The sequence below is a fragment of the Bombina bombina genome, chromosome 3 (genome assembly GCF_027579735.1).
Source record: "Bombina bombina isolate aBomBom1 chromosome 3, aBomBom1.pri, whole genome shotgun sequence".
Classification (NCBI taxonomy): Eukaryota; Metazoa; Chordata; class Amphibia; order Anura; family Bombinatoridae; genus Bombina; species Bombina bombina.
In genome coordinates, this window is record NC_069501.1 from 975602667 (window position 1) to 975620917 (window position 18251).

Below are 18251 nucleotides of genomic sequence, written 5' to 3' on the forward strand. Positions count from 1 at the left end.
TTCACTGATGTCCAGCCAGGCACTGTAGGGAGTTGCGGCGCGTCGGTGGGTGACACCATAAGAGGAGATTAATTCCTGCTTGATGGTGTCACGGACTACCAACATCTTCTCACGAATCAACCGGTGGTCCACGGACCACCAGTTGCCGACTGCTGTTCTAGAGTAATAGCAGCTGTGAATCAGTGATCTCAGTGAAAACTAAACAGGGAACCAGCTTTGCCTATGCTTAAAAAAGGCAGAATGCAAGAAGTCAACTTATCTCCATAAAGGCAGTAGCTTTACTGAGGATCTCCAAGTGCCCATGTTGCAAAAAAACAAATAAAAAAAAGTTGTTTTGTTGTTGCTGTTTTTAAACAACTAAAGCACTGTTTCATTCCTTTAAAGGGACAGTCAACACCAAAATCTTTCTTATTTAAAAAGATAGATAATCCCTTTATTACCCATTCCCGGTTTTTGCATAACCAACAGTTATATTAATATACTTTTTACTTCTGTGATTACCTTGTATCTAAGCATTTGCAGACAGCCTCCTTATCTAAGTGCCTTTGACAGACATGCAGTGTTGTCAATCAGTGAAGACTCAAATAACTTCACGGGAGTGAGCACAATGTTATCTATATGACACATGTGAACTAGCACAGTCTAACTGTAAAAAAAACTTTCAAAATGCTCTGAGCTAGGAGGTGGTTTTTAACTGTTTAGAAATCAGTTTGAGCCTAGCTAGGTTTAGCTTTTCAAAAATACCACCAAGGGAACAAAGCAAATTTGATGATAAAAGTTAATTGGAAAGTTGTTTAAAATTGCATGCCCTACCTGAATCATTAAAGTTTAGTTTTGACTTTACCGTCCCTTTAAGTCTGATAGTTTATAAAATACAAGTTACATCTGCAGACTTTGGCTTCATATTTTGCAATACATTCCAACTTGTTAAACATATAGTGTATTTGATTTTTTCCGAGACATAAACACAATGTATGGGCAAATGGTTAAACCTCTTCAGATACACAGGTCAAAGTTAAACAACCCGATATATTCAAGACCTGAAAACACATACTGCGATCAGGGAGGCAAACATTAAGGAGCTGTAGCGCAAATACCCACCATAATAGACAGTTGTATATAATGTTTCACTTTATAACTAAAGTGGACATTTATTTCACACGTAGGAACCTTAGAGTGAAGAAATTAAAAACTTTAAGCAACACTGCACAAGTTACTGAACTATAGATAACTGTCCTCTGTATTTTAGTTACCGCCCCCACCCCTCTTAGTAAAAGTAGCAGCGCATTTACAGTTGTACGGCTATAATTAAAGTTGTACCGCAATAGGGGCAGTTTGATGTACTAGACAGGGGTAGTTAAGCTCGGCAAATTACTCTGCCAGCTGCACGGTCAAGACGGGTGGGCAAGCGTAGACACCCAGCCATTAGTTTCAGCGCCATTTCAATCAGATTCAGATAATAGACAGCCCATGCCAAAGTCCGTTTCTGTATCCCCGCAACAGAAACTAGACAAGTTACAAGTCATTATGATCTACCATATTATAACACCCCATCCGCTCACCTGCTCCATGGCGGTCTCGTCATTAAAGATAAGGTTCTATATTATAATTTCCGCCCTTACTTGACGTAGACTCAATGCCCATAATCGACGCAATTTCCTTTACGTCACCACAATGCGCGACACTTTTCTGCGCCATCTTTCTCGGGGCACGTTTATAGTGACAAAAGTGTAGATTACCCAGAGTTAATTTGATATGAAGAAAATTCAAACGAAAATGAGTAATTTAATTAGTCTTATTTAAAATGCATTTTATTTGTCTCTTTAAAAACAAACCGAAAGAAGCAAACGAGCTCTTCTCATTTGCTTCTTTGACATAAATTATATACATTTCAAAATTATATTCAATACAAAAACATGCCACGTACAAGTTTTTCTCTTTTTTCTTTTTTTCTTTTAAAAAAAGGAATAATTTTATGTTTTCTACGAAGGAAAATCTTCTGTACAGAATCCTCACCGCACAAATTACAGCTCATTATGGAATATTTTGTCTATACAAAATAAAATGGAAATGGCTGCAGAAAAAAAAGGAAATATGAAACCTATTTGCAAGTGGAGTTCAAAATAAAAAATACACAGCAAATGAAAGTGTTTTTACAAGCAAAAAAAAAATCAAGTATTTTGAGCTTCGGTCAGGATTATAGTTTAAATATATATATTTATATGTATACAAAACTGTATAAGATTTACCTAAAAGCTACATTACTGTATTTTAGGACCATCATAAATGAATATTACAAGTCTGACAGGGTTGTTCCGTCAGCAACCAGTGAAGAGCCCAAATTAGTCTACTAAAATTGTTACAGAAAGAAAATAAATGATTGATTATAAAATAAAATGTCAGGCTCTTCATAGTGTCCAGTGGTTTCTTGCTAAAATGGAGCCTGATAATGCAGAACATTCTTTGTTTAAAATCTTTTAGATTTTTATTTACAATTACCTTTCATTTATACAACTTTGCAGCTTTTAAAACAGTTGTGGAAGCAGCTTGTGTTAAAAAGCAACAGCACGTAATCTTACATATTCACAATAGCTTGGATTTGAAATGCCCCTGGCGTTTTTAGCGCCAATATATATTTATATATATATATTTTTTTTATTTTATTTTTTTAACTCTGCACTTCAAAACATAATGCGTCTGTTAAGGGAAGGGTCAACCACAGAAGACTGAGCAGGAAATTGGTGATTGAACTATTGTTAACTATTCTGGTACATGAAAGTAATTTCTTGCATCTGAAGCAACATAATATTTGAAAAAAAAAAATAGAAAAAAAAAATTATATATATATATATAGCGTGGAAGCCAACATGTGTGTGACCTACTCACAAAACCATTAATTCAGAGACTAACCACATTGTTTAGGACTAAATTAGTGCTCAATCTGACTTCTGTACCCATGTGATATACTTAAAAATTGATCACAAAGCATCTAGCATATGCCAAGACACAATGCCAGTCATACAAAATGACCCTGTACTTCCCTCACAATATTGCAGTACATAAATATAATTACATGTACAAATAAATAACCCCTTCACCTATTCCCCACCCCAAGCACTGTGCTAAAAATCAGGATGTGAAAAATATATACTGAGAGAAAAAGCAGCAGCTTCGGAATAATGCAAAATGAGGCAAACGTGGAAGGGACAGCAGTGCTTTTCTAAAAAAAAAAAAAAAAAATATGTTCACCTCTTCAAAAATATATACTTAATATACCTACCCATATACTTTTATATTGGGTTCTATGAAGATAATGAATTGGAGAATTATGATGCGCTTGGAAGTGATAAAAGAATATAAATCAAAGTCTGTCTCTTTCACACACACACACACACGCACACAAATACAGACACACACCTGCCATAAAAGTCTTCCTCCACTACCCTCCTCATATTCCATGTGTAGAAAAAAGGTGGCAACTTCAGGCACACAATGAGGGTAGAGTGCTGTGGGTCAAACCAAAAGCAGGCTGAGAACATGTTTTAGTGCACTCCTGCCTGTTCCAGACCATTTCACAGGCCAAGAGACAGACCACAAAGCTCCAGAAAGTATTCAAAGCAGTCCAACCCTAACCCTTCAGTACAGGTGGGAGATATTTCCATTACACAACTCCCAATAAATTAGTTGTGTCATGGTTTCTGAGGTGAATATATATATATATATATATATATATATATATATATATATATATATATATATATATATATATATATATACACACACACACATATATATATATATATATTTTAAGCTTGCCGTGGGAGTGTCACATATACACATTAAAATCCAACAGGCAGATGAGGTAGGTGCTGGCAGGTGCCTCTGGGACTGGGTAGCTGTGACAGGTAGCAGTCATTGGGACTGTCTCTGGCGCTCACTGAAAGCAACTCCTGTGCTTTTTGTCTGCAGTCTTATGTGCTCCCTCTCACTCACTGAGGGTCATGTAGATTTAGGATTGTCAAACTGCTTTGTTAACACAAATTATTTTTGTCTCCTTTATTTTTTGCTTTTCTTCTGCATTGTCATATTTTTGAGGTCAGCTCAAAACAACAAGTTAAAAACTAGAATTAAAAATGGAGGTTCCTTCCCACACAAAGTATCAGACACAAACTGTTATTTTAGGGAAGGAAAAGGTGCTACTCATATAAACGTTAAAAGATTAATTGCGTAGTAAGCATGTCCTCCGTGGCAAGCTTTTCCTTTTCCCTTTCACCATGAGAGAGGCCATCGGTAGGCTGGTATTCCGACACCACCGCATCCACCCTTACTTTATTAAAATGACAAAGGATGCCTGGGTCCAGCAGCTTCATCAAGGACGGCTTGAATAGCAGACTGACTATGACATATGTGACAAGCTGGTGCCTGTGTGCTCTCCCTGGGGTCTCTACCAAAGAGCCCATATATTCTGGATGATTAAAGGCAGTTACATTTTTAACTTTTCCTCTCAGTTCATCCACTTTCGGCAGTTCCATGCTCCACAGTGACATGGGATCTTGTGCTGATCATCCTCAAAATCAAACTGGTAATCATATGTTAGCTATAAAGAAGCAAAAACTAAATTAGATATGCCCACATCAACAATCCACATTTTCCAAGTACAGAAAGTACATCTGAAAAACTCACCTCCTCCCCTTTTGGAATCCTACGGCTAGAGATGATGATAATCTTATCCTCTTTGTCAAACGTGACAACTTCAGCAACACAGTTGGGAGCACAGGAATGGTTAATATACCTTAAAAAAAAAAAAAAGGATTAATATAAATATCCTCCAATAAAAACTGCCTAAAATTATGCAGTGAAGCAGCTTACCTGGCTGGCCCACCGGTCAGGGTGGCATCAATCACATGCTCATTATTAATTCGAAACATGTAAATTCCTCGGTTCTGTGGAAAAAACAAAAAACAGTAATTAAGAGGTCACATTCTGGCTAGGATTACTTTATCCAACAATGAGGCTCCTTTTCTTTTTATCTACTAAATAAATAAATCGACTTAATTCCAGTATAAGATTTTTTTTTAAATAAAACCTAGATTAAGTTTTACTTAAATTCTAAATATTAAATGAGTAATCCATTTTTTTGCAAGAAGGTCTGGGACTTCTAAACTTTAAGTTGTATAACTGGGCCTCCTTAATGAGTTTTAACATGGAATGGATCATAGATAGAAAAAAAAAAAATCTGCATCATGGAGAGCACTAGAACAAGAGATTGTTGCATCCAAAGCTTTACATTTTAGCCTTATGCTACTGATTTCGAATTACTGCATCAGCTTAAAGGGACAGTTTGTCTTCACCTTTATGTGTTTCCAATGATTCATTTACTTGCTGGAGAGAATTGCTCACAGATAGCTCATTTACCTTTATTTTGTAATTTTAAATAGCTGCTTTTGCGTGTGGTATCCCCACCTATACTGATCATTTCATTATTTAAGTATTGGCTATAGAAAAGTGTAGTTAGCAGAAGAAATTGCACTCCCTGTGGAAGAAATAAGAGCTAATATGTTAATTTTGAATAACCATCTCTAAGTATTGGTACACAGACAGAAATAAGAAAAGGAAGCCTTTGTGTGTGTATAAAAAGTAATACGATAAGGAGGTCTATTCTACCTGCATGCTCAGTCTATTGTAATGAGTTGTGATTTCAAAGAGTGAAAATTAGAAATCCACACCCAGATACAAGAAATGTCTATATCTTGGCTCATGTCCTTGGGTAATACTTACCAGGTAAGAAATATAATTTATACTTACCTGATACATTTTTCTTTCTTGGCAGTAAAAGTCCACAAATTCATTCATTACCTATGGGAAATTCTTCACCTGGCCACCAGGATGCGGCAAAAATATCCCAACAAAGCATTAAATATCCCTCCCACTTCCCCTACCCTCTCAGTAGTTCATGCCGAGGATAAGGAAAAGTAGAGAGATACAAGGGGTACAGAGGTGCCAAAAAACTTCCGCTACTACAACATTTTAGGGTGGGTTCATGAACTCTCACTGCCAAGAAAGAAACAGAATTTATGTTTACCTGATAAATTTCTTTCTCCAACGGTGTGTCCGGTCCACGGCGTCATCCTTACTTGTGGGATATTCTCTTCCCCAACAGGAAATGGCAAAGAGCCCAGCAAAGCTGGTCACATGATCCCTCCTAGGCTCCGCCTACCCCAGTCATTCGACCGACGTTAAGGAGGAATAATAGCATAGGAGAAACCATATGGTACCGTGGTGACTGTAGTTAAAGAAAATAAATTATCAGACCTGATTAAAAAACCAGGGCGGGCCGTGGACCGGACACACCGTTGGAGAAAGAAATTTATCAGGTAAACATAAATTCTGTTTTCTCCAACATAGGTGTGTCCGGTCCACGGCGTCATCCTTACTTGTGGGAACCAATACCAAAGCTTTAGGACACGGATGAAGGGAGGGAGCAAATCAGGTCACCTAAATGGAAGGCACCACGGCTTGCAAAACCTTTCTCCCAAAAATAGCCTCAGAAGAAGCAAAAGTATCAAACTTGTAAAATTTGGTAAAAGTGTGCAGTGAAGACCAAGTCGCTGCCCTACATATCTGATCAACAGAAGCCTCGTTCTTGAAGGCCCATGTGGAAGCCACAGCCCTAGTGGAATGAGCCGTGATTCTTTCGGGAGGCTGCCGTCCGGCAGTCTCGTAAGCCAATCTGATGATGCTTTTAATCCAAAAAGAGAGAGAGGTAGAAGTTGCTTTTTGACCTCTCCTTTTACCTGAATAAACAACAAACAGGGAAGATGTTTGTCTAAAATCCTTTGTAGCATCTAAATAGAATTTTAGAGCGCGAACAACATCCAAATTGTGCAACAAGCGTTCCTTCTTTGAAACTGGTTTCGGACACAGAGAAGGTACGATAATCTCCTGGTTAATGTTTTTGTTAGAAACAACTTTTGGAAGAAAACCAGGTTTAGTACGTAAAACCACCTTATCTGCATGGAACACCAGATAAGGAGGAGAACACTGTAGAGCAGATAATTCTGAAACTCTTCTAGCAGAAGAAATTGCAACTAAAAACAAAACTTTCCAAGATAATAACTTAATATCAACGGAATGTAAGGGTTCAAACGGAACCCCCTGAAGAACTGAAAGAACTAAATTGAGACTCCAAGGAGGAGTCAAAGGTTTGTAAACAGGCTTGATTCTAACCAGAGCCTGAACAAAGGCTTGAACATCTGGCACAGCTACCAGTTTTTTGTGAAGTAACACCGACAAGGCAGAAATCTGTCCCTTCAGGGAACTTGCCGATAATCCTTTTTCCAATCCTTCTTGAAGGAAGGATAGAATCCTAGGAATCTTAACCTTGTCCCAAGGGAATCCTTTAGATTCACACCAACAGATATATTTTTTCCAAATTTTGTGGTAAATCTTTCTAGTTACAGGCTTTCTGGCCTGAACAAGAGTATCGATAACAGAATCTGAGAAACCTCGCTTCGATAAAATCAAGCGTTCAATCTCCAAGCAGTCAGCTGGAGTGAAACCAGATTCGGATGTTCGAACGGACCCTGAACAAGAAGGTCTCGTCTCAAAGGTAGCTTCCAAGGTGGAGCCGATGACATATTCACCAGATCTGCATACCAAGTCCTGCGTGGCCACGCAGGAGCTATCAAGATCACCGACGCCCTCTCCTGATTAATCCTGGCTACCAGCCTGGGGATGAGAGGAAACGGCGGGAACACATAAGCTAGTTTGAAGGTCCAAGGTGCTACTAGTGCATCCACTAGAGCCGCCTTGGGATCCCTGGATCTGGACCCGTAGCAAGGAACTTTGAAGTTCTGACGAGAGGCCATCAGATCCATGTCTGGAATGCCCCAAAGTTGAGTGACTTGGGCAAAGATTTCCGGATGGAGTTCCCACTCCCCCGGATGCAATGTCTGACGACTCAGAAAATCCGCTTCCCAATTTTCCACTCCCGGGATGTGGATAGCAGACAGGTGGCAGGAGTGAGACTCCGCCCATAGAATAATCTTGGTCACTTCTTCCATCGCTAGGGAACTCCTTGTTCCCCCCTGATGGTTGATGTACGCAACAGTCGTCATGTTGTCTGATTGAAACCGTATGAACTTGGTCCTCGCTAGCTGAGGCCAAGCCTTGAGAGCATTGAATATCGCTCTCAGTTCCAGAATATTTATCGGTAGAAGAGATTCTTCCCGAGACCAAAGACCCTGAGCTTTCAGGGATCCCCAGACCGCGCCCCAGCCCATCAGACTGGCGTCGGTCGTGACAATGACCCACTCTGGTCTGTGGAATGTCATCCCTCGTGACAGGTTGTCCAGGGACAGCCACCAACGGAGTGAGTCTCTGGTCCTCTGATTTACTTGTATCTTTGGAGACAAGTCTGTATAGTCCCCATTCCACTGACTGAGCATGCACAGTTGTAATGGTCTTAGATGAATGCGCGCAAAAGGAACTATGTCCATTGCCGCTACCATCAACCCGATCACTTCCATGCACTGAGCTACGGAAGGAAGAGGAACGGAATGAAGTATTCGACAAGAGTCCAGAAGCTTTGTCTTTCTGGCCTCTGTTAGAAAAATCCTCATTTCTGAGGAGTCTATAATTGTTCCCAAGAAGGGAACCCTTGTTGACGGGGATAGAGAACTCTTTTCCACGTTCACTTTCCAGCCGTGCGATCTGAGAAAGGCCAGGACGATGTCCGTGTGAGCCTTTGCTCGAGGGAGGGACGACGCTTGAATCAGAATGTCGTCCAGGTAAGGTACTACTGCAATGCCCCTTGGTCTTAGCACAGCTAGAAGGGACCCTAGTACCTTTGTGAAAATCCTTGGAGCAGTGGCTAATCCGAAAGGAAGCGCCACGAACTGGTAATGTTTGTCCAGGAATGCAAACCTTAGGAACCGATGATGTTCCTTGTGGATAGGAATATGTAGATACGCATCCTTTAAATCCACCGTGGTCATGAATTGACCTTCCTGGATGGAAGGAAGGATAGTTCGAATGGTTTCCATCTTGAAAGATGGGACCTTGAGAAATTTGTTTAAGATCTTGAGATCTAGGATTGGTCTGAATGTTCCCTCTTTTTTGGGAACTATGAACAGATTGGAGTAGAACCCCATCCCTTGTTCTCTCAATGGAACAGGATGAATCACTCCCATTTTTAACAGGTCTTCTACACAATGTAAGAACGCCTGTCTTTTTATGTGGTCTGAAGACAACTGAGACCTGTGGAACCTTCCCCTTGGGGGAAGTCCCTTGAATTCCAGAAGATAACCTTGGGAGACTATTTCTAGCGCCCAAGGATCCAGAACATCTCTTGCCCAAGCCTGAGCGAAGAGAGAGAGTCTGCCCCCCACCAGATCCGGTCCCGGATCGGGGGCCGATATTTCATGCTGTCTTGGTAGCAGTGGCAGGTTTCTTTGCCTGCTTTCCCTTGTTCCAGCCTTGCATTGGTCTCCAAGCTGGCTTGGCCTGAGAAGTATTACCCTCTTGCTTAGAGGACGTAGCACCTTGGGCTGGTCCGTTTTTACGAAAGGGACGAAAATTAGGTCTATTTTTTGCCTTGAAAGGCCGATCCTGAGGAAGGGCATGGCCCTTACCCCCAGTGATATCAGAGATAATCTCTTTCAAGTCAGGACCAAACAGCGTTTTCCCCTTGAAAGGAATGTTTAGTAGCTTGTTCTTGGAAGACGCATCAGCCGACCAAGATTTCAACCAAAGCGCTCTGCGCGCCACAATAGCAAACCCAGAATTCTTAGCCGCTAACTTAGCCAATTGCAAAGAGGCGTCTAGAGTGAAAGAATTAGCCAATTTGAGAGCATTGACTCTGTCCATAATCTCCTCAAAAGGAGGAGAGTCACTATCGAGCACCTTAATCAGTTCATCAAACCAGAAATATGCGGCTGTAGTGACAGGGACAATGCATGAAATGGGTTGTAGAAGGTAACCCTGCTGAACAAACATCTTTTTAAGCAAACCTTCTAATTTTTTATCCATAGGATCTTTGAAAGCACAACTATCCTCTATGGGAATAGTGGTGCGTTTGTTTAAAGTAGAAACCGCTCCCTCGACCTTGGGGACTGACTGCCATAAGTCCTTTCTGGGGTCGACCATAGGAAACAATTTTTTAAATATGGGGGGAGGGACGAAAGGAATACCGGGCCTTTCCCATTCTTTATTAACAATGTCCGCCACCCGCTTGGGTATAGGAAAAGCTTCTGGGAGCCCCGGCACCTCTAGGAACTTGTCCATTTTACATAGTTTCTCTCGGATGACCAAATTTTCACAATCATCCAGAGTGGATAATACCTCCTTAAGCAAAATGCGGAGATGTTCCAATTTAAATTTAAAAGTAATCACATCAGATTCAGCCTGCTGAGAAATGTTCCCTAAATCAGTAATTTCTCCCTCAGACAAAACCTCCCTGGCCCCCTCAGATTGGGTTAGGGGCCCTTCAGAGATATTAATATCAGCGTCGTCATGCTCTTCAGTAACTAAAACAGAGCATCCACGCTTACGCTGACAAGGGTTCATTTTGGCTAAAATGTTTTTGACAGAATTATCCATTACAGCCGTTAATTGTTGCATAGTAAGGAGTATTGGCGCGCTAGATGTACTAGGGGCCTCCTGAGTGGGCAAGACTCGTGTAGACGAAGGAGGGAATGATGCAGTACCATGCTTACTCCCCTCACTTGAGGAATCATCTTGGGCATCATTGTCATTATCACATAAATCACATTTATTTAAATGAATAGGAATTCTGGCTTCCCCACATTCAGAACACAGTCTATCTGGTAGTTCAGACATGTTAAACAGGCATAAACTTGATAAGAAAGTACAAAAAACGTTTTGAAATAAAACCGTTACTGTCACTTTAAATTTTAAACTGAACACACTTTATTACTGCAATTGCGAAAAAACATGAAGGAATTGTTCAAAATTCACCAAACTTTCACCACAGTGTCTTAAAGCCTTGAAAATATTGCACACCAATTTTGGAAGCTTTAACCCTTAAAATAACGGAACCGGAGCCGTTTTAAGCTTTAACCCCTTTACAGTCCCTGGTATCTGCTTTGCTGAGACCCAACCAAACCCAAGGGGAATACGATACCAAATGATGCCTTCAGAAGTCTTTTATAAGTATCAGAGCTCCTCTCACATGCGACTGCATGCCATGCCTCTCAAAAACAAGTGCGCAACACCGGCGCGAAAATGAGACTCTGCCTATGCTTTGGGAAAGCCCCTAAAGAATAAGGTGTCTAAAACAGTGCCTGCCGATATTATTATATCAAAATACCCAGAATAAATGATTCCTCAAGGCTAAATAAGTGTTAATATCAATCGATTTAGCCCAAAAAATGTCTACAGTCTAAATAAGCCCTTGTGAAGCCCTTATTTACAATCGTAATAAACATGGCTTACCGGATCCCATAGGGAAAATGACAGCTTCCAGCATTACATCGTCTTGTTAGAATGTGTCATACCTCAAGCAGCAAAGGACTGCAAACTGTTCCCCCAACTGAAGTTAATTGCTCTCAACAGTCCTGTGTGGAACAGCCATGGATTTTAGTTACGGTTGCTAAAATCATTTTCCTCATACAAACAGAATTCTTCATCTCTTTTCTGTTTCTGAGTAAATAGTACGTACCAGCACTATTTGAAAATAACAAACTCTTGATTGAATAATGAAAAACTACAGTTAAACACTAAAAAACTCTAAGCCATCTCCGTGGAGATGTTGCCTGTACAACGGCAAAGAGAATGACTGGGGTAGGCGGAGCCTAGGAGGGATCATGTGACCAGCTTTGCTGGGCTCTTTGCCATTTCCTGTTGGGGAAGAGAATATCCCACAAGTAAGGATGACGCCGTGGACCGGACACACCTATGTTGGAGAAAAATAATTTATCAGGTAAGCATTACATTATGTTTTCTTCTAATGGAAGTGAGAGTTCACAAATGTATTCATTACCTATGGGAAATACTCAAGCTGTGGAGTACACGAAATGAATAGGGACGGAAAGGTAGGTAAGGCACCACCGCTTGAAGAACCTTTCTCCCAAAAGATGCCTCAGCTGAGGCAAAAACATCAAAATCGGTAAAATTTTGTGAAAGTATGCAATGAAGACAAAGTAGAATTACAAATCTGTACAACTGACGCCTCATTCTTGAAGGCCCAGGAAGTAGACACCTCATGGGTAGAATGTGCCGTAATTCTTGATTGAGGCTGCTGGCCCGCTTCTATATATGCCAAGCGAATCAAACATCTGAGCCAGAAGGAGAGTAACAGCAGTGGCCTTCTGACCCTTGCGCTTACCAGAATGCAGGACAAATAAGGAAGATGATTAACGAAATTCCTTGGTAGCATGAAGGTAGAAATTTAAAGCTCTAACCACCTCCAAATTATGTAACAACCTCTCGAGGAAGGAGGATGGGGACAAATAGATGAAACAACAATTTCCTGATTAATATTGAGAGTTGAAACAACCTTAGGTAAAAACCCCATCTTTGTTCATAGAACAGCCTTATCTGCATGAAAGAACAGATAAGGTGGGTCACATTGAAGGGCAGACTTCTCAGACACTGTACGAGCAGAAGAGATAGCCAACAAAAACAAAACTTTCTAAGTAAAAAATGTAATATGAATAGAATACATAGGCTCAAACAGAGCCTGTTGAAGAACTCTTAGAACAAGATTGAGTCTCCATGGAGGAGCAACACATTTGAAAACAGGTCTAATTCTAGCCATAGCCTGAACAAAAGACTGAACCATCTGATGCAACAAAACAGAAAGGGCAGAGATCTGACCCTCAAGAGAACTAGCCGACAGGCAGTTCTCTAAACCATCCTGAAGAAATTGAAGGATATGTGGTGTCCTTACCTTGTGCCAGTGGAACTCCCAGTCCGTACACCAAGACAGATAAGTTCTCCACACTTTGTGGTAAATACGCCCGGTAACAGGTTTTCTGGCCTTAACCAAAGTATCAATAACGGTCTCAGAGAATCCTCTGAGACAAAACTAAGTGTTCAAAATTCATGCAGTCAGCCTCAGAGAAACTAGATTTTGATAGAAGAAAGGACCTTGCGACACAAGGTCCGGCCTCTGAGGTAGCCGCCATGGAGAAGCATATGACATTCTCACTAGATATGCATAACAAGTCCGTTGTGGCCACACTGGAGCTAGTAGGATCGCTGGAATTCCCTACGTTTTTTTTCGAGCTATGACTTGAGGAAGGAGAACAATTTAGCCACCATACAGCAAGTATTACCTAGGTACTGAACCTAAAATGGGGTGGCTCCTAAGCTTTTATTCCTGCTTTTTAAAAGAATGATACCAGGAGAACAAAGAAAATCGATAATAGGAGTAAATTAGAAAGTTGCTTAAAATTGCATGCTCTATCCGAATCATGAAAGAAAAAATTTGGGTTTAGTATCCCTTAAAAAAAACAAAAAAAAAAAACAACCTCCTATAGAAGGATTCTAACTGTCAAAGGAATAGAGGTATGTATAACCAGAGTAGAAGTAGCCCCCATCCACTTTGGGAATGGTTTCCCAAAATTTAACATTGTTGACTGTAAAATGATACATTTCCTCAAACCTTGCAGAATGATTAAAATGAATACCTGGCTTAATCCAATGTCTGGAAATAAACTCAAAGACTGCATCAGGGATAGGAAATACATCAGGGGATTTAACGGTTAACCGGCTTGTCCCCATCTACTTTAGGACTTTAACCTCTAAAGTAAACAACGTTTCTTTAAAAAGAGAACGAATATGCTAAATTTTAACAAATAGTACCGTATATATGTCAGATTTATGATCAGAGGTATACCTCTGATTATCAGAACAAAACCTCTCCCTCTGAGGACATAGCAGCTTCATGACTAGAAACATTAACCTCAGCAGGCTTAGAGTAAATAGAAGGTCAATTCTTACTTGTCCTTTTATGCTTACTTGGAGGAGGCATGGCCACCAACATTTCAGACACAGAAGGCTGTAAAAAATCCTTAACTCCAGGAATCAGAAGGAATCTCCTGTAAGAAATAACCAGAAGGAGTAGTAACATCCCTAGAAGAAAGCACAACATTAGATAGGTTATTTAAAAATATACATGTGCGAAAAGCTGTTAAGAATTTAAAAATGTATGCACGCGAAAACATGACTCATATTAGTAAAAACAAATATTTTTTTAGGCAATTCCCCTTTTAAAATTCTAATTGCCCCAAGGTCATATACATATAAAATATATATAACAATAATCTAAGAGGCTTATAGGGGACAAAATAATTAAAAAAAATAGTAGTAGGCAGTCTATGATTACAGCAAATTAATGCTGAAACGCGTAAGACTGTAAACTTACTTGATACCGCAGCATATTTTGGATGCTGCTCTGCTGTTATTTTTTTATCTCTTTGCATCTAATAAAGATTGAACATTTGTTTTTTAAGAAGCTTTGAGGGTCTCAGTTCCTTTTTTAAACCTGTTTATTTATAATAGGCACCCCACTACTGGAGGAAACCAGTAGGAAGACAAAACCAGTGCTGAAACATAACAGCAGAGGATCTGGAATAGGAGTATATCAACGAACAAACAGGAGGAGGCACATAAGTCCCTGCAACATCTGTGGAAAGGCTAGTGACTAAATCCCAATAGGTGAAAATATGCTATATACTATACTCCTATAATACCCACCTATACTCGAAATACATCCCTCCAACAACCACTGTACACTGAGGGGAAATGGTCCTCAACTCTGTCTGAGAACCTCTCTCACTGAAGAATCAAATGCAAATCTTCATTCTTCAACCTCCTCCAGCGGAGGAAAAGACAAGACTAAGGGGCCAGTGAAGTAAGAGGGGTTTTATAGAGCTCTTAGGGTTTGGGAATCTTTGCCTCCTCGTAGTGGCAGGGAAGAATAATTCCCAGAAGAAATGGATCATGGACTCTTACCACCTGTATAAAATAAAGTTTCTTATGTGAATATATGCAGGGTTAATACTGAAACACATCCAGATTGCATGATACAGGCCTGTCTGTCACAGTGTGATATTAAGACAAGTGAGAAAGCCATGTACCTTTTAACTACTATGAGAATACAGGATAAAGGTTTCACTTAAAAACCTCAGACTTAAAAGCAGGCTATTAATTTCAATGTAACTAATTTTTTCTTGAAAGTATTCTGTATTCAATAACCAAATTACAATCTATACAGATTGCTATATAGCTAGAAAGCAAAACAAAAATACGCTTTAAAGCACTGTTTCCTAAAACAGTTTATATGCATTTAGGTGTTTTTTTTTTGGTGGTTCAGAGTTGTAGAAAACAGCACCCTAATAAAAACCCATATATAAATACTATTTAACATATAAAGGATAATAACTAAGATTATACATATATTATAGTGTCCTGGGCAGAAGGCATTTGAGGTACAGGACACATCTGAAAATAAAAGGCTGTATCTGATCCATGCTAAAGCTGCTTCAAAGTTAGCAACAATCAGCACATATAAAATGCTGTCAGGACTTAGTGGAATGAAGAAACTGCTAACCCAGTATTCCATAAAACCAGCTGGGATACAGAGGTAGTACAGCAGCCTTCTCTCTAAATATAACGCAGTTAAAAACATAAAACAGCAGCTCCCCCCTCTGCTGGAGAGGTTGTCAACAGGTGGGTGACCCCCATCACATTTGGTGGGCTTGCCCCGCCATTACACCCTTATGGAACGCGGTGAAAGCTTTGTGTTGTAGTCTGGGATTGATGGCATCTTTGCCCCCAGAAATAGCCCTGGTGCATGCTGGCCTTCAGCCCCTTTCTGCGCCCAGCCGCGCTCTCCTGATAACGATCACAATGGCCGCTTTGATCCAACTTATTTCGTATTTTCGAAATAAGTGTTAATCACTTTGATTTAGTCTCTGAACTTCCACTCTCATGTAATATTTACTTCTTCAAAACGTCTGATATATTTAGAATGTTAAAAAAAACGTTATACTTTGAGGTTTATTCCTTCAAGGGTTAACTATACGTGGTATTGATTTCTGATCATTGTATGTACTGTATTTGTCCGGAAGGTTGTCTTCCACTCAGTTTTTGTTCACATTCGGTTACTGAATTACCTTTTCCACAATGTTCTGTTTCTCTGACCTCAATAAAAACTATTTAAAAAAAAAACAAAAAAAACATAAAACAGAGCACATGCGCGCGCCCCCAGAAAATACCTCCGGCAGTATCACTTCCGGTGACATCATCCAAGATGGTGGAGCTCATTAAAACTTTCCCAAAATGGAGAAACAAAAGTATACATTAAGTATACTCAGCCACAAGCCTGAAAAAGGACCGAAGTCTCACTGAGTAAGTCTGCCCAGGAGAATGACATGTACTCCTGTAGCTAATAGGTAGCACACCACCCATTATCCATGAAGAGAGAGCCCCCATGTCCTGTCCACCTTGAAGGTTGGACAGAACAAAGAGTAGGAGGGGTAAGTGAAAGAGAGGTTACCTATAAACTGGTAAAATGGGTGAATGGTCAGTCTAGTCCACGCCCTCAGAGAGGGGGTTTCTCCCCTGGGAAGTATTACCCAAGGAGAGCCAAGATAACAGACATTCATATACAAAAATAAACCTAAAGAAGAGGTAAACCCATGCATTTTATACTCTGTGGCTGGTATAGCAAATAATTGGAAACACATTAAGGGGTAACATTTTTTACAGTACACTGTCCATTTAAAACATTGTTTTGTATAGTGACACAAGGAAATATGGAAACTAATAATGATTTCAATCTTGATGTCAGTTATACTTAATATATCCCAGTTAATGGTAACCCTAACTTTACTCCACAGAATGTTTACCCTTTAAACAGTATTGACCGGAAGTCGGAGGCTGCTTTCTTTTCGGAGCTGAATATCCCCTTGTGCAGGTGAAACACACTAAGATATGGATTTGCACAGATGGCAGTCTGCTTCACTTGCACAAGAGGATATTTGGCCCTGAAAAAGAACCAAATACCTAAAGCAACCTCTGACTTCTGCATTCGACAGTGATCAAATCAGACTAATGCACACCTCTATTGAGTAGTATGGGAATTTTTAGACATAGCAGTGCTTAAGAGACCTAAATGCAAAATATTATAGAATTTTCATAATTTGAATATAATTTGTTTGAATCACCTCAGTTATATATATAAAAAAAAAAAATCCATACAGTACACCTTTACTCATGCCCAAATAAAAATACACAGAAAAGGAGGGATCTATCCCAATGTATTTATAGTAAAGGGAGATTTTAAAGCCCTCAAAAATGTAAAAACGTGTACTTGTCCAAAAGAAAAATAAAGTAAAGCAAAGAATATATTTTATATATCCTGTGAGTTCCAAAGTTTATATTGTTTAACTATACCGCTGTGTCACATCGAGACAAGCTGGCTATTTACTAAATGGACAGTATATATATATTTTTTAAGTAATTCAATGCTGAATGGAAAAACATTTTGCTTTTCCTTCACTTATGTGGATTGTTAGTAGTATATACAGGTCTCTCTGCCTGTGCACCTCTGCCTCTCTCTATTTGACTCTCTATATCAGTAGACGTTCCAGTTCTGCTCTACATGCAATGTCAGATGCACTCCTATGTACCTGGAGGGTGTATATACAGAACTCCAAAAGCATTAATTCAGTTAGTCTTGTATCCCATCTTTTAAAATCTGGATAAGTGACAGGTCCCCATATCTCACTGCCATAAAGCAAAATAGGTGTTATGACACTGTCAAATAAATATTTTTATCCACATCCTAACAGGGTTTAAGATGAAATATTTATTTCTTTTGCATGATGTACCGAGTCCACGGATTCATCCTTACTTGTGGGATATTATCCTTCCTAACAGGAAGTGGCAAAGAGAGCACCACAGCAGAGCTGTCTATATAGCTCCCCCCTTAACTCCACCCCCCAGTCATTCTCTTTGCCGGCTCTAAGCAGGAAGGGTAAAGTGAAAGAGGTGTTAAGCTGTTAGTTTATTTTATCTACAATCAAGAGTTTGTTATTTTTAAATGGTACCGGTGTTGTACTATTTACTCTCATGTAGGACATAGATGAAGATTTCTGCCTGGAGGATTATGATCTTAGCATTTGTAACTAAGGTCCACTGCTGTTCCCACAGAAGCTGAGGAGTACAGGAAAACTTCAGTGTGAGGAACGGTTTCTTGCTATACAGCAATGAGGTATGTT

General features: G+C 39.8%; 1 protein-coding gene across 3 annotated transcripts in view; it reads right to left on the minus strand.

The window, feature by feature from the left end:
- Nucleotides 1-1784: 1784 nt before the first annotated feature.
- The window catches only part of KMT2D (lysine methyltransferase 2D), a 948037-nt gene continuing 931570 nt past the window's right edge, over nucleotides 1785-18251 (minus strand). For all 3 annotated transcript variants that reach the window (XM_053708073.1, XM_053708075.1, XM_053708074.1), the window contains 3 exons: nucleotides 4870-4943; nucleotides 4684-4792; nucleotides 1785-4597 (listed from right to left, as the gene is read on the minus strand). In XM_053708073.1, the coding sequence (XP_053564048.1) occupies nucleotides 4505-4597; nucleotides 4684-4792; nucleotides 4870-4943 (276 nt within the window). In that variant the 3' untranslated portion in view covers nucleotides 1785-4504. The remainder of the gene's footprint in view (nucleotides 4598-4683; nucleotides 4793-4869; nucleotides 4944-18251) is intronic.